Genomic DNA, 15,444 nt, shown 5'->3' on the forward strand with positions numbered 1-15,444 from the left:
AAGAATGTGCAGGGGGAGAATTCCTGTGAGAGAAAGAGAGAGATACAGAGAAGGGGAGCAGGCAAAGACACACATGCATACAGAGATGTGCGTCTTGAGGTAGAGACCCATCCAGACTCACCAAAACGAAAGACAGGCAGAAACTCCAAAGCACAGAGAGAAACTGAGAAGATAGCTAGGGAGACAAACACTCATCCTCAGCAGTAGAAAAGCCCTGCTCTGACACACCACCCTCAATCCCCAGTCATCCAGGCCCTTCTTCTAGGATGGTTGCCACTGATTTCTTCCTATATGCTACACCTCCATCCAGAGGAGCCCTGAGCTACCATATAAGAAGCTCAGACTAGGGATCCCTGGGTGGCGCAGCGGTTTAGCGCCTGCCTTTGGCCCAGGGCGTGATCCTGGAGACCCGGGATCAAATCCCACATCGGGCTCCCGGTGCATGGAGCCTGCTTCTCCCTCTGCCTGTGTCTCTGCCTCTCTCTCTCTCATTCTCTGTGTGTGTGTGACTGTCATAAATAAAAAAAAATTAGAAAAAAAAAAAGAAAAGAAAATCTTAGTTTTAAAAAAAAAAAAAGAAGAAGCAGCTCAGACTATTCTGCTGGAGAGAGATGCCACATGGAAGGACACCAAAGTGCCAGATATGTGAGTGAAGAAGCCACCTTGGACGTCCATTCCAGTTAAGCCTTCAGATGCCCCTGGGCCCCCCAGCCACCATCTGACTACAACCACCTAAGGCCCCAGGAAGAGCCACCTAGCTAAAGCCCAGTCAACCACAGGACCATGGAAGATAATACTAAATTGTCATCTTAATCCATCGAGTCTTATGGTGTTCGTTACCCAGCAACAGAAACCAGAACACCCGGAAAAGGTTGAAGTGATCTTTTAAGACCCAACACCCCGTTCCCACATCCCCCTCCCCACACACAACAAAACCAACACCAGCCAGCCAGACTTTCAGTCCCTTTAATTAGGTGCTCTAAAGAAACGGCAGAACGACAGGCAGGCAGTGGAGAAGGTGATGCTTCTTGAGCCCCGCTTGGTAACAGATCAGTCCTCATCCTCTGGCAGCTGGATCTTGCTGGGGTCAAAGCAGTTCGATTCCATGATGGGGAGGCCATTGGCCTCTCGGTATTTCACAAGCCTCTCAGCTTCCCGGCGGGCCCACTCCTGCATTCTGGAGGCAGTGGAATGGGGGAAGATGTGAGGGAGCTTCACTGGACACCAATCCCCATCTTAGCTCCCCCTTCCCCACTGGCACAAAGAATGGGATTCCTGGCACAGTCCCCTTCAACCTCCGCCCCCACCCCCACCCATTCCACTCTCTTGGACATTCCCATGCACCTGTAATCAGGCAGATAAGCTACAAAGGTGCTGCCAAAGACCAAGACAATGGAGAAGCCAAAGAAAAAGACGACCCGCATGTTCCAGAGGTCCACAACAGGATCCTTGTCGTAACCATGGGAGTCTGGGTTCTATGGCAAGAAGAAGAGGACAATGAGGGCTTCCTATGGCTCCACAAAAAGCCTTATGCTGGCCCTGCATCAGTTGGTCTCCGATTTCACCTCAGACCAATCTCCTCTCTCTCATTTAATTCCTCCTTCTAGTCTTAGGAGTTGTAAACTCCTTCCTACCACAGGGCCTTTGCTATTCCCTCTGCCTGGAAAGCCTTTCCTCCAGATCTCGTCATAGCTAGATCTGTCTCCTCAAAGTGTTGGCTTCATAATCACTTCCCTTAGAGAGCATTCCCTAGTCACTTTATCCAAACTACAGGAAATTGCCACTTTTATAGGTTAAAAATGGTTAAATATAGCCAATTTCCTATAGTTTCATCTAATAAAATTACCCTCTACCCCTAAGTCACTCTCCATCTATTTATCTTACTGAACTTCCTTTCTAGCAGTTACTAGTTTACCAAGGTAGCATCTCCCTAGATCCTAACACATTGTCTTATATATTACATACTCAATGTTACTGTTTCCAAATATTTTACATGTTTATCTTCTGTGTTCTCCATTATCATATGAGCTCTACAAAAGCATGAGCTTTATTTGATTTCCACATTGCCGAACCTCTAGAGCCCTGAACTGCCCCTGGCATACAACAGGCCCTGGCTCCTTATTCACAAAAATGAATGAATAAGTGAATAAACATTCTAAATACCCAAGCCAGAGGACAGTACTGATGAATAACCTACTGTGCGCCACACACAAACATCACAATATCCCAGTAAGGCAGAAAGTAGCAACAATAATTAACACCTTCTAATGCTGGATACTAAATACCAACTGCTGTTCTGAGCATTTTGATCCATTTGATTACATCAGGCAGATGTAGTATTTTATTTTCTAGAAGGTGTCCTAATACTTTCCCCATTTTACAAAGAAGCACCAAGGAGATAAGCTACTTGCCCAAGGTCACCAAGATGAGTAACTGTCAATGCCTGTATTCCAACTCCGGCATTCTGATTTGAGTCTCTGCTATCACCACAGCCCAGCAGACCTGGTTGGATCACACGTTCAGGTGTGCGAGTTTGGGCAAGTCACTTAACATCTTTATTTTTCAGTTTCCTCAGCTGTAGAATGGGTATGCTAATAGTACCTACTTCTAAACAGGGTTGTTTTGAGGATTAGATAACGTAAGTCAAGCGATTAGAGCACGGGCACTGAGCAAGCACCATGTGAGTATCGTCAAACTGTATTGTTTCTAACGTGTTTTGAGCATTGCTCACTTCAGGTTTGATATATGTCTGCAAAATAAAGGCAGTCTCGCCTCTGGCCCTGACCTGAGATTACCAGAGGGCAAAGAAGGAAATCAAGCTAGGGAAAGTCCCCAAGTCTTCGAGGATTTCACCAGCAGCGCAATCCACAGCCGCCTAAGAACGTCCTCTACAGCGCCCCGTCCACCGGCCACCGATTGACCCTTCTGGCGACCCGTTTCCCCTCCCTCTCACCTTCTCATAGAGGTTTTCGTCCTCCGGATCTGGGTCCTCCTGCCAGCGTACAGTCGGTTCCGGCGTCCGCTTTCCTGCCACAGCCGACGGGGCGATCACGGCCCTGGACGAGCTGGATTCCCAGCGAACATGGGCGACCGGGAGCCCTCGCGTCGCCGCTACTGCCAAAAGGCGGCGAGCGCCCAGACCTAACAGCCCCGCCGCCATGACAATGGTTCTGCAGGCTCTCAGGGGCGGGGACGGAAATGCGATTGTGCGCAGCTGCAGTTGACCCGAGCGCGACAATTGTCGCTCCGCCCCGCCGCACTAAATAGGTCCCGAGATTGGATTTGCTTTTCAAATGAGATGAGGCGCTGAGTAGCCCTCTGTCATGACCTCATGGGGGCGACCATTTTCTTAACCTCCCCCTCCCCCCGTCAGGCTAAGGAGTTTCTGGCGGATAACTCTGCCCCTTTCCTTCATAAGAAAGCGTTGACATTTGGGTGGGTGCAAGTCCCAGCCAATGGCACGGAGATTTCCCTCGCCCTCTGGGGGAAGGGGCGGAGTTTCCGTTTGTCTTTCATCTTCGAAGGAAGCCAAGCTTCTAAAAAGCGGGCCTCGCGGGATTAGCCAATAGCTACTCCTTTTCCAGACTTGCGAGCGTTCGCAAGGAGAGTGGGGAGGTGGCATACGCTTGCCAATCAGAGCTGGCCAGGGCTGGCCGTCGGCGGCCAGCGACCAATAGACGAGGCCGGCCAGAGCGCGCTCCCTTAGTAGGTGGATGGTGGTCGAAGCGCCGGCTCTCTGCTCGTCGTCGCCATTTTGTGCTGGTGATTGCGGCCGGCTGGGAGTAGGCGGCAGTGGGTTTCCTGGGGAGGGTAGCGCGCTTGGCGCTTCTTCCCTCCCCGCTCCTCCACCCTTCTGCCTCCAGCCTCGGACTTGGCGGTGGTGCGGGCCGGCTCCGGCTGAGCTGGGAGAGTTGGAGGAGGTGGCGGCGCGCCGAGGTGATGTCCGGGAGCCCTCCCTTGACAGCCCGGGCCGAGAAGGTGAGCGTCGTCGCTGGTCGTGGGGGCGGAGGTAAGGGGCCAGGGGCGGGCGGGGGCGGAGAGGAGGCTCGAGGGCGGACTGCGGGATGTGGGCCTGGGCTACGCACGAAACCAGGAGATGGGTGCATGCCCTGAGCCCGTGAGGGGGGTGTCTTCCCCCCCCCCTCGGTTTCGAGAGCGGAGGCGCGTGCGCGATTGGAGCACAGGATGGGTGCACGCGGGTTGGGGGAAGGGAGGGACCGATGAGAGTGGGCTAAGGTGGCTTACTGTGTCTGCGACACAGAACTTTATCCGTGGAGAGGTTGAGGTCTTTATCCATAGGGGAGAGGGTGTGCTGTCTTCTCTGTGTGACTTGGGCACTTACCTGTCCATGGGAAAGTATTCTGTGGCTCTGGTCCTTATTCTTGGGTGGAGGAGGAGGAGGAGGGAAAACATCTGCATGACTCTGATCTTTATTCTTGCAGTCTCTGCTGTAACTCAGGTCCTTATCCATGGGGAAGGGTCCTTATCCATAGGGAGTCTCCTTGGAACTGGCCCTAATCCACTTGCTAGGTGGGAAGGGAGCACAAGGAATGTGTGTATGACTTACTGCCCCTTCTTTGGGGAGGGGTTCGTATCTGTGACTCTGACGCTCATCCTTTGAAAGGACCTCAGTGTGTGATTATGGCCCGAATTTATTGTGGGTTCCTGTCTTGTGATTTTGGTCCATTTTAATTCGGGGTGCGTGTCTGTGACTTTGGTCCCTATCTGTTGTGGATACTAGTGTGTGACTCTGACCTCTTTGCCAGAGTCTACTGAGGGTTTTGTATCTGGCTCTCATCCACTGGGGCCCTTGGTTGTGATTCTAACTCTTATCCATCTGGGAGCAAGGAGCTCTGGTTCCCAGTGGCTTAAGGAAGAAGAGAAAATTGGTTGTGTGTATACATGGAGGAAAGGTGTGGTGGCAACCTAGTGTTGGGCAAGTGTTACTGCCCAGCTTTGCCTGATTCCTGCTCAGAGGGTGGGGCCTGAAGATTCTGGGATACTTCTTGGTGACCCCCGGCCAGGTCACGGGGCTCTCAGGACTTAGTTCTCATGGCAGCCCTGCAGATTGGGTGAAGTGACTGCCCTTCCATCCCAGCAGAACAGCACAGTGGTTGGGAGCAGCCTCAGAAGGGCTCCTTTTGCCTCTGAATAAGTTGGGCCCAGAGCCCCAGGGAGAGAACCACCTGGGGACCTGGCTTCACATAAGAGACAGGGCTGGAGGCTGAGCTAGTTGCAGAGTGAGGGCCAAAGCTGTGTTGGCCAGGAGCCCAGGGAGGCGTCAACTGTCTCACTGCCAAGTTAGCCCCTTTACCCTCTAGGCCTTTTGTGGTCTCCTGCTCTCTTATAGAAGACAGCCAACATCTTATTGGGAGGATGATGAAATGGCACCTGGGGGCCCATGGAAGGAGCCTGGTGGGTGCCTACAACTCCTGTTGTAAAGTCTTGCCTCCATGCCTGATATGCCTGATTGTAGACAAGTCATCCAGCACCAAGAGCCCCCTAGGCAGATAGCTCCAGGCTGGGACTTGTCTACCGATCTCAGATGGCAGAGCCCTGATCACAGAATAAGTGGCACTACCAGGTCTCTCTGCAGGATGATCCCTCTCTGCTGAAGTCCTTGTTGTTTCTATTTTATTTAAGTAAGCTCTATGCCTAGTGTGGGGCTTAAACTCATGACCCCAAGATCCAGAGTTGTACGTTTTACTGACTGAGCCAGCCAGGTGTCCCTGTCCTTGCTGTTTTAGTGGTATGGGCTACAGCCTCCCGTTTGTGAGGAAAGGAAGGAGCAGGCCCAGTAGAGGCTGCCTTCCTGCTGTAGTCCCCAGGAGCACCAGGAAGTTGGGAAATAACGTCCCTGGGCTGAGGGACAGCAAATAGCCTTGACAGGGGATTCTCCAGGAGGCCCCAACTGCCTTGACACCTCTCTTCCTTCTACTTTCCCAGAGTCCCTGCAGGAGGCATCACCCAGGCTGGCAGATCATGGTGGCAGCAGCGGGGGTAGCTGGGAAGTGAAACGGAGCCAGCGGCTGAGGAGGGGCCCCAGCAGCCCCCGCAGGCCCTATCAGGACATGGAGTATGAAAGACGGTAAGTTTCCCACTCCCACCCCTACCAAGCATCCTAGGCTAATCCTCATGTAAAAATTGATCCAGTTAGGTGCTAGGAGGGGACTTCTGGGCAGAGGAAACAGTGCAGCAGATGATTGGTTTCTTTTCAGCAGACATTTACTTGGCACCTGTTGTGAGCCAGGACCTGTGCTAGGCTCTGGCAGTGCAGTGGTGAGCGAGACAGATGAGACTTCACCTTTTTCCCTCAGGGTCTCACAAGGGAGACCACACAGTAAACAGGTGATTAAGAAACAACTTGATAGGTGACATGGTTGGTTGTGAAGTTGGGAAATAATCAAGAGAAAGGAAGGAATGGAGGCTGAGGCCCAAGTTTCCAATTTGGGTGACTCAGATAGGCATATGGTGCTATTCACCAAGGTGTGGACAGCCACTGCAGGAGGAGAGGCAGAAGTGGGTGACAGGTGGGTGGCGGGTTGTAAACGCCTGTGGATTCTAACAGGAGAGGTGTGAACTGTGGCTTTGGGTTGGAGGGATGGATGGGAGTGGTGCCTTCAGTCAGGCATTTGTACAGGACAAGTATGGGGCAGACCATGTCATATAGTGGAAAACTTCAGGGACAAAGTGGGCTAAAGCTGATGGGATACTTGTCTTCGAATGGGATACTCTCATGGTTATTTTTTTTTCCATGTGGTTATTTTTAAACTGGTACAAACAGGAAACAGTTGGGACACTTGGTAAAATACAGAGATCCTGGGCCAACCCTTACCATCCTGGTGGATCTCCCCAGTTGATTATCATGCAGATGATCTATTCCTGACATTTTAAAAGTGCATAGGAAAGTAGACCTAATGCTTCCAGAAAGCCTCTATCAAGTCAGTAGATTTATAAAAAGTCAGGGAGGAAATAATTTTTTAAGTGTCTTACAAAAGGTTTCTTCTTCTACTACCCTTTTTAAAAATGTTTTCTGAAAAGCGAACCTAAGTTTGAGATGTGGTCATCATCTAGTGTTAATCAGTCTTCTCAAAAAAATGTCTTTTGAAAGCATTCAATTTTGGGTAGTATTCTCTGGAAATGCTCTGTGGCAGTTTCTGAGTTTGAGTAGGTGACATACTTGCTTCAGACTTTATAACCAAATAAAGCCACTGTCTTTCTTTTGGCTTTCAGAGGACCTCAAGTGCAGAGGTTTGAGTTAAATCCTACCTTTTCAGTTCAAGGTTGATTTCTATCATGGGTCACTATAGGGCCTTCTCTTGCCATATTTGTTTTTTTCCTTTTTATTTCCAATGCCCATGGCTGTAGGCAGCTGCTCTCTCCTGTTTGAAATTTATCTCTTCTAAAATATGTAGCCCTGCTTTGAGCGTGTGTTTTCTATTTATACAAATGGCAGAGTGCTACAGTTTTCATTGTTTCCTGAACTTTGTATTACTCAGCACTGCATTTTTAAGATCTGTCTCCCTTGCCATGTGTATATGAGTGCTTTGCTTCTAATTGGTCCCCAGGACACCATGGTGTGTGCCTGTTGCCTTTTACTTAATGATTCCCTGAAGGATGGATATCTGTAAAATTCATCACTTTTTTCTCTTATAATCTGTGTTTTCAGAACCTTCTCTGTTCCTACCTCTGGATTACAAAGATTGTTTACACTCTGAAGTTTTCCCTTTCACATTCAGATCTTTAATAACATGTAGAGTACACTTTTGAATATGGTTATAAATAAGGTTCTGGTTTTGTGTTCCTCCATATAGTGGACAGTTTTCCCAGTACCACCTTTTAAATAGTTCTTTCTTTCTTTATTGATTGGTACTACGTCATCTCATTTCAAGTCTCCTCATGTATGTGGATCTGTCTTGAGTAATCTGATTTGTTTTGTTGGTCTATTTGCTTAATTCTCATACCAGAACCTTATTGTTTTTGTTACTGTGGCTTTGTAGAATCTCTTAACTTAGCTCCCACTTTGCTCTCTTATTTATCAAAGTTGACTTTAGCCATTTGTAGGACTTATATAGAAGATATATTGGGATGCCTGGGTGGCTCAGTGGTTGAGTGTCTGCCTTCGGCTCAGGGTGTGATCATGAGGTCAGGGGATCGAGTCCCACATCAGGCTCCCTGAGAGGAGCCTACTTTTCCCTCTGCCTGTGTGTCTCATGAATAAATAAATACAATCTTTAAAAAAAATATATATATATGTATATATATCAAGTCCCTCAAAAACATTCAAGAATTTTAATTGAGACTCCATCAAATTTGTATAGTAATTTGGGGAGAATTATCTTTGTTAAGTAGTGATCTCATCCAAGACCTGTATGGAAAATATTTTAAAATTCGTTTAAAAGACATACAAATCCATGGGGTGCCTGGGTGGCTTAGTCGGTTAAGTGTCTGACTCTGGATCTCCAGTCAGGTCTTGATCTCAGGGTGGTGAGTTCAGGACCCATATTAGGCTCCACACTGCGCATGGAGCCTACTTAAAAATGAATGGATGGATGAATGAATGAATGAATAATATTCAAATCTGAATAAATGAAAATACAAGTCTTTTGTCATTGCTAGACGCTTCAGTAGTTTTCATTGACATCTTATTTCTTTTATATTTTCCAAGCTTGTGTTTGTTGGGGTAGAGGAAAGCTGTTGATTTTTTTTTAAGTTATCTTATCCCTGCTATACTCTCTTGTTATTTCTGATTATTCATTGTTGATTCTGATAGTCTCAGTAGTTGGTTGTGCTGAATGCAAATCAGTCCTGTCACTTCTTTTTCCTCACGTACAATGTTGTCCTAGACTTTAGTACCATATTCAATGGTGTCAGTGATGCTTGGTGTACAAATTAAGATTCATTTTGGTAGATTGTAACCGAAAACCTGAAGAATAATGGCTTAACAATGTAGTTTATTCTCTTTCTCATAAAGGACATCTGCAGATAGGCAGTCAGTCCCGGCCTGATGGGCAGCCCCTTCTGCTTAGCCATCAAATTCAATGTGTGCTATAGGCTGTTAGAATGTAGCCTTTCATATACCAAGAAAGCTCTCTAATCTTAGTTTGCCAAGATTGATCAGAAATGAGAATCAGGGCAGCCTGGGTGGCTCAGTGGTTTAGCGCTGCCTTCAGCCCAGGGCCTGATCCTGGAGACCTGGGATAAAGTCCCACGTCGGGCTCCCTGCATGGAGCCTGCTTCTCCCTTTCCCTCTGCCTGTGTCTCTGCCTCTCTCTCTCTCTCTCTCTCTCTCTCTCTCTCTCTCTCTCTCATGAATAAATAAATAAAATCTTAAAAAAAAAAAAAAAGAAATGAGAATTGGAGGCACCTGGGTGGCTCGGTCAGTGAAGCACCAGACTCTTGATTTCAGCTCAGGTCATGATCTCAGGGTCCTAGGATTGAGTCCCATACCAGATCTACACTGAGCACAGAGTCTGCTTGAGATTCTCTCTCCCTCTCCCCCCTACTCGTGCACATGTGCACGCTCTCTCAAATAAATAAATCTTAAAAAATAATCAATGTTGGGTTCAAAGAACATTAAAAAAATGAGAATCAAACTTTATAATTACATTCTTTTTCTCCTTTTGTCCATCAGTTTCACAAATTACAGTAAATTATATCATTGCCATTGTTGAGATACACCTTCCTTGAACAGATGTGTATGTTTATAACTTCTTATTTTGAAAAACCTTCAGTTTTCAGAAAAGTTGCAAGTACAGTAAACTCCCATGTATCTTCTCCCTGGAACCACTAACTGTAAACATTTGCCACATTTATTTTACCTACCTACATGCCTCACCATCTCTCTCTTTCCCCCATCTCTCTCTATGTATAGGTAGAGATACAGATATATATCCATGTATCTATATATAGGCAACTTTTTTTTCTATATCATTTCAGCTAGTGAAGGAGGTGACCTAAGTACAATAGCATGTATATCCTAAGACCAAGGACTTTCTCTTCCTTAACCATAGTACACTTCTGAATATCAGGAAATTTAACATTATTACAATACTTTTGTCCTCTTAAAAAGTGTATACAATTGTCATCCCTTGTCCTTTATGGCATTGGTTCCTTAATCTAGGATCCAGTCTAAGATCATATACTACATGGAGCTACTTTATATATTTGGTTCCCTTTACTCTGGAACAATTACTGAGTTTTTCTTTTTCTTCCATGGCCTTGATATGTTTTAAGAGCACAGGTCATTTGCTTTGTAGATGCTTCTGAATTTGAGTTTTCCTAATGTTTGTTCATGAACTGTTGGCAGAAAAATTACTTAATACGTATATATATTTATGAGAGACACAGAGAGAGAGGGAGAGACATAGACAGAGGAAGAAGCAGGCTCGTCGTGGGGAGCCCGATGCAGGATTCAATCCCAGGACTCCAGGGATCATGACCTAAGCCAGAGGCAGATGCTCAACCCCTAAGCCACCCAGGTGCCCCTTAATTGGTATATTTTTAAAACACTGTTATATTTGATTAGATACTGTAACAGACAGTTGTATCTGTGTGTCTGTGTCCCTCAGTAAAGTAGTCTAGGAGATTTCTTTTTCTAGTATCCATCTGACAGTCACTGTAGCCCCTTGGTGTGATTTGGGCAGCTTTTGCCATTTCTCTCTTTATTGGAGAAACTTATGTAAGAATTATCTGTCCCTTGAAAGCTTGGTAAAACTGAGCTTTAGAAGGGCCTGGGTTTTTAATGATCATTCTGCCTACTGCTTCTGCCAAGTTTGGCAGTTTATGTTTTTCAGAAATATATTCATTTTGTGGAGGTCCTCACATAGTAGGATTCAGTCCAGCTTTGTGGAAATGTATTATGAACAGGGAAGAGAACAGATTTGGATAGCATGCTTTACTGTCAAAATCTGTTCTCTTCCCGAGTTTAGATAGCAAGAGTTCAATATTAAAATTTATTTGGGGGACACCTGGATGGCTCAGTGGTTGAGCTTCTGTCTTTGGTTCAGGGCGTGGTCCCGGAGTCCTGGGATCGAGTTCCACATCAGACTTCCTGCATGGAGCCTGCTTCTCCCTTTGCCTATGTCCCTGCCTCTCTCTCTCTGTGTCTCTCATGAATAAATAAAATCTTTAAAATTTTTTTTATTTGGTTTAGGGGTGCCTGGGTGGCAGTTAAGTATCCAACTCCTGATTTTGGCTCAGGTCATAATCTCAGTTGTGAGATCAAGCTCCAAGTCGGGCTCTGCGCTAAGGCATGGAACCTGTTAAAGATTCTCTCTCTCAAATGAGTGAAAATATCCATAAGGGTGACAAAACATGGGAGACACCTAACTCTGGGAAACGAACAAGGGGTAGTGGAAAGGGAGGTAGGTGGGTAGTTGGGGTGACTGGGTGATGGGCCCTGAGGGGGGGGCACTTGGCGGGATGAACACTGGGTGTTATGCTCTATGTTGGCAAATTGAACTCCAAAAACAAAAAAAAGATTCTCTCTCTCTCCCTGGGACACCCGAGAGGCTCAGTGGTTGTGCACCTGCCCCTGGCTCAGGGCGTGATCCGCGGTCTCAGGATCGAGTCCCGCGTTGGCTCCCTGCATGGAGCCTGCTTCTCCCTTTGCCTACGTCTCTGCCTTTCTCTCACTGTGTCTTTCATGAATAAATAAATAAAATCTTAAAAAAAAAAGATTCCATCTCCCCCTTCCCACCCTCTCTTCCTCTAAAACAAAACAAAACAAAACCCTTAAAAATACACCACTCATACCAGCCACTTCTTGTCTGGGTATTTATCATAAAGAAACAATTTGGGTTTCAAGCCAAGCTTACAAGGACAAGGACTTCATTTTATTCACAGCAGTAGCCCTCACACTTAGAACAGTGCTTGATACTTAGCAAATGTTTTAGTAATATTTGTTGAATGAATAAATGAAAGAACAATTATGAAAAATTGGAAACCAACCAGATGTCTGAAAACATTTTATTTTCCCTATTTGTTAATTAACTTTGAGCTTTATGGTGTTTTTCCAGTATTTTTTTTAAAGATTTTATTTATTCATGAGAGACACAGAGGCAGAGACACAGGCAGAGGGAGGAGAAGCAGGCTTCATGCAGAAGCCCCATGTGGGACTCAATCCCAGAACTCCGGGATCACATCCTGAGCCAAAGGCAGATGCTCAACTGCTGATCCACCCAGGTGTCCCTTTCCAATATTTTATTATGAAATTTCAAACACACAGAAAAGTTGAAAGAATTTTACAGTGAGGGATGTCTGGGTGGCTCAGTGGTTGAGCGTCTGCCTTCGGCTCAGGTTGTGATTCCAAGGTCCCAGGATCAAGTTATGTATCAGGCTCCCTGCAGGAAGCCCACTTCTCCCTCTGCCTATGTCTCTGCCTCTCTCTGTGTGTCTCTCATGAATAAATAAATAAATAAATCTTTAAGAAAAAGAATTTTACAGCGAATACTCCTATACCCGTTATTGGATTCTACCATTAACATTTTACCATGCTTGCTTTATGACGTGTATTTGTTTATGTTATTTTTAATACATTTTTTTTTAGTTTTTACAAAGCCAGATTTATCAGGGTTTTTTTAATGACTTCAGAGTTTTATCTTCCTCAGAAAGGCCTTCCCCATTCTTGGGGTGATTCATTTTTTTCTTATATTTTCTTTATAATGTCTTTATGGTTTCTATTCAGGGATTTAAATTTTTTATTTATCTAGAATTTACGTGGTATAAGAAGTAATGTAGATAAACAACTTTATTTTCTTAAACTTTTTCTGTAAAGGACCAGATAGTAAATATTTTTGGCATTGCATACCACACAGTCTCTGTTACAACTACTTGTCTGTAAGTAGCCACAACAGTATGTAAATGAATGGGTATAGCCGTGTTCAAGAAAACTTTATTCAGGTGACTGGATTGGGTCCACTGGCTGTAGTTGCTGATCTCTGGGTCAGACCATTACTGCAGCTGGTGTTTATTGACTAATCCATTTTCACCCTGTTCATTTGAGATACAACCTTTGGGTTACTCTAAATTTCCATGTGTTTTTGTGTAGTAGGGACTCTGTTCAATTTCACTGATCTATTTGTGTTTCAATTGTTCCACCTTTATATATTATATGTTTTAATATTTGGTGGAGCTCTTCTCCCCCTTGTTAATCTTTTTTTAAAATTTTTATTTATTTATGATAGTCACAGAGAGGTGGGAGGCAGAGACACAGGCAGAGGGAGAAGCAGGCTCCATGCACCGGGAGCCCGACGTGGGACTCGATCCCGAGTCTCCAGGATCGCGCCCTGGGCCAAAGGCAGGCACTAAACCGCTGCGCCACCCAGGGATCCCTCTTTTTAATCTTTTTTTAACAGAATTTCTTGACTCTTCTAAGTTGTTTCTTGTCCTTTGCCATTATAAACAGTGTTGTTGAATGATGTTTTCGTATGTGTGCAAATATATTAGTATGCTAAATTTTCAGGAGAATTGGGGGTCAGAGGGTAGATATTTAGTTTTACCAGCTATTGCCAGATTCCCCTCCTTAGTGACTGTTCTATTTTCACTCCTACCAGCAGTATGAGAGTGCCTATTTCTCATACAGTCTTACTAACAGTGTGTTGTCAAACATTTGGCTTTTTTTTTAAAAAGATTTTATTCATTTATTCGTGAGAGACACAGAGAGGCATAGACATAGGCAGAGAGAGAAGCAGGCTTCCCGTGAGGAGCCTGTTGAGGGACTCAATCCCAGGACCCTAGGATCACAACCTGAGCCAAAGGCAGACACTCAACCGCTGAGACACCCAGGTGCCCCCAAACATTTGGCTTTTAAACAGATACTTGCATTAGAAATGTTCTATCACAAATCTTATAGAAGAATTCCAAATAATATACGTAGGTACTCTCCATTCCAGGAGGTAGAGCTTAATTCTCTTCCTCTTGAATATGGGCTAGTCTTAGTGACTCACTTCTAAAGAACAGAGTATAGAAAGGGAAAAAGAGAAACTACAGTGGAGAAACCTGGCAGACCCCACCACAACCACACGATCAAGGTCAACAGCGCCAGTGATAAGTCATGTTAATATCATGGGTCCCTTTATACAATGCAATTGGTGGGGCATATCACCTCTCTTGTATTCTCCTCCCAAAAAACCATAACCTCAAATCTATAATCACAAGAACACAACGGACAAACTCAAGTTGAGTACATTCTACAAAATAGCTGGCCAGTGCTCTTCAAAACTGTCAAGGTCATAAAAAAAAAAAAGCAAGGCAAGACTAAGAAACCTTCCAGAGCCAGAGGAGACTAAGGGTGCATGATGACTCAAAGCAGTGTGGTATCCTGGATTCAGTCCTGGAACAGAAAGTGGATAGTGGTAGAAAAATGGTTGAAATCTTACTTAAAGTCTATAGTTTAATTAACTTCTTAGTTTTGACAAATGTACTGTGGTTATATTTGTCCCTTGTTAATATTAGGGGAAGCTGAGTAAAGAGTATACAAGAATTCTGTTATCTCTGAACTTTTCTGTAAATCTAAAATTATTTCAAAATAAGTTTGACTTCATCAAGATTTAGAAACTTAAGGGGCCCCTGGATGGCTCAGTCAATTAAGCATCTGCCCTCAGCTTGGGTCATGATCTTGGGGTCCTGGGATGGAGTCCTGAGTCAGCTCCTGCTCAGCAGGGAGTCTGCTTCTGCCTCTGCCCCTGCCCTTCCCCACTGTTCATGCTCTCTCTGTCAAATAAATAAAATGTCAGAAAAAATTTAGAAACTTAAATACATCAAAGGACATGGTTCGAGAGAGTATAAAGACATCCCACAGAATGCGAAAATGTATTTGCAAATCATATATCTGATAAGGGATTAACACCCAGAATGGAAAAAAGAACTCCTACAGCAGCACAGAAAAACACAATTCAGAAATGGACAAAAGACTTGAATAGATGTGTCTCTGGAAAAGATACACAGTGGCCACTAAGCACATGAAGAGCTAGAAAATAACAAGTGTCAGTGAGGATGTAGAGAGATTAGAACCTTGCTGCTTTGCCTATGGGAGTGTAAATGGTGCAACTGCTGTGGAACACCATACAGAGGCTCCTCCAAAAATTAAATCTAGAACTGCCATATGGTCCAGCAGTTCCACTCCTGGGTATTTGTCCAAAGGAATTGAAAGCAGGGAGTCAAACAGATATTTGTACACCAGTGTTCATAGCAGCATTAGTCACAACACCCAAACAACTGGTGTTGGAAACAGCCTAGGTGTCCGTTGACAGATGCATGGCCAAATAAAGTGTAGTCTATGCCATACCTATATACATGTGCAGCCATAAAAAGGAAAGAAGTCCTGATGCATGCTACACCATAGATGGACCATGAAAACATGATGCTAAGTGAAAGAAGCCAGACACAAAGGGACAAACATATGATTCCATTTATATGAGGCCCCTAGAATAGGCAAATTCA

General features: G+C 45.2%; 2 protein-coding genes across 17 annotated transcripts in view; one reads left to right on the forward strand and one right to left on the reverse strand.

Moving 5' to 3' along the window:
• Positions 1–950: 950 nt before the first annotated feature.
• Positions 951–3,299, reverse strand: NDUFB11 (NADH:ubiquinone oxidoreductase subunit B11). Its single transcript, XM_025982500.2, has 3 exons — positions 2,954–3,299; positions 1,345–1,475; positions 951–1,177 (listed from the first exon to the last, which is right to left on the reverse strand). The coding sequence occupies exons 1-3, from the start codon at positions 3,158–3,160 to the stop codon at positions 1,051–1,053; spliced, it is 465 nt and encodes a 154-aa protein (XP_025838285.1). The 5' UTR covers positions 3,161–3,299; the 3' UTR covers positions 951–1,050.
• Positions 3,292–15,444, forward strand: part of RBM10 (RNA binding motif protein 10) — a 29,303-nt gene continuing 17,150 nt past the window's right edge. For 6 of the 16 annotated variants that reach the window (XM_025982456.2, XM_025982457.2, XM_025982459.2 and 3 more), the window contains exons 1-2: positions 3,714–3,978; positions 5,947–6,088. In XM_025982456.2, the coding sequence (XP_025838241.1) occupies positions 3,714–3,978; positions 5,947–6,088 (407 nt within the window). Of the gene's footprint in view, positions 4,010–5,946; positions 6,089–15,444 lie in introns of all 16 variants that reach the window. The other 10 variants (XM_072743219.1, XM_072743221.1, XM_072743220.1 and 7 more) reach the window with 7 other exon arrangements.

This window comes from Vulpes vulpes, chromosome X (genome assembly GCF_048418805.1).
Source record: "Vulpes vulpes isolate BD-2025 chromosome X, VulVul3, whole genome shotgun sequence".
Classification (NCBI taxonomy): domain Eukaryota; kingdom Metazoa; phylum Chordata; class Mammalia; order Carnivora; family Canidae; genus Vulpes; species Vulpes vulpes.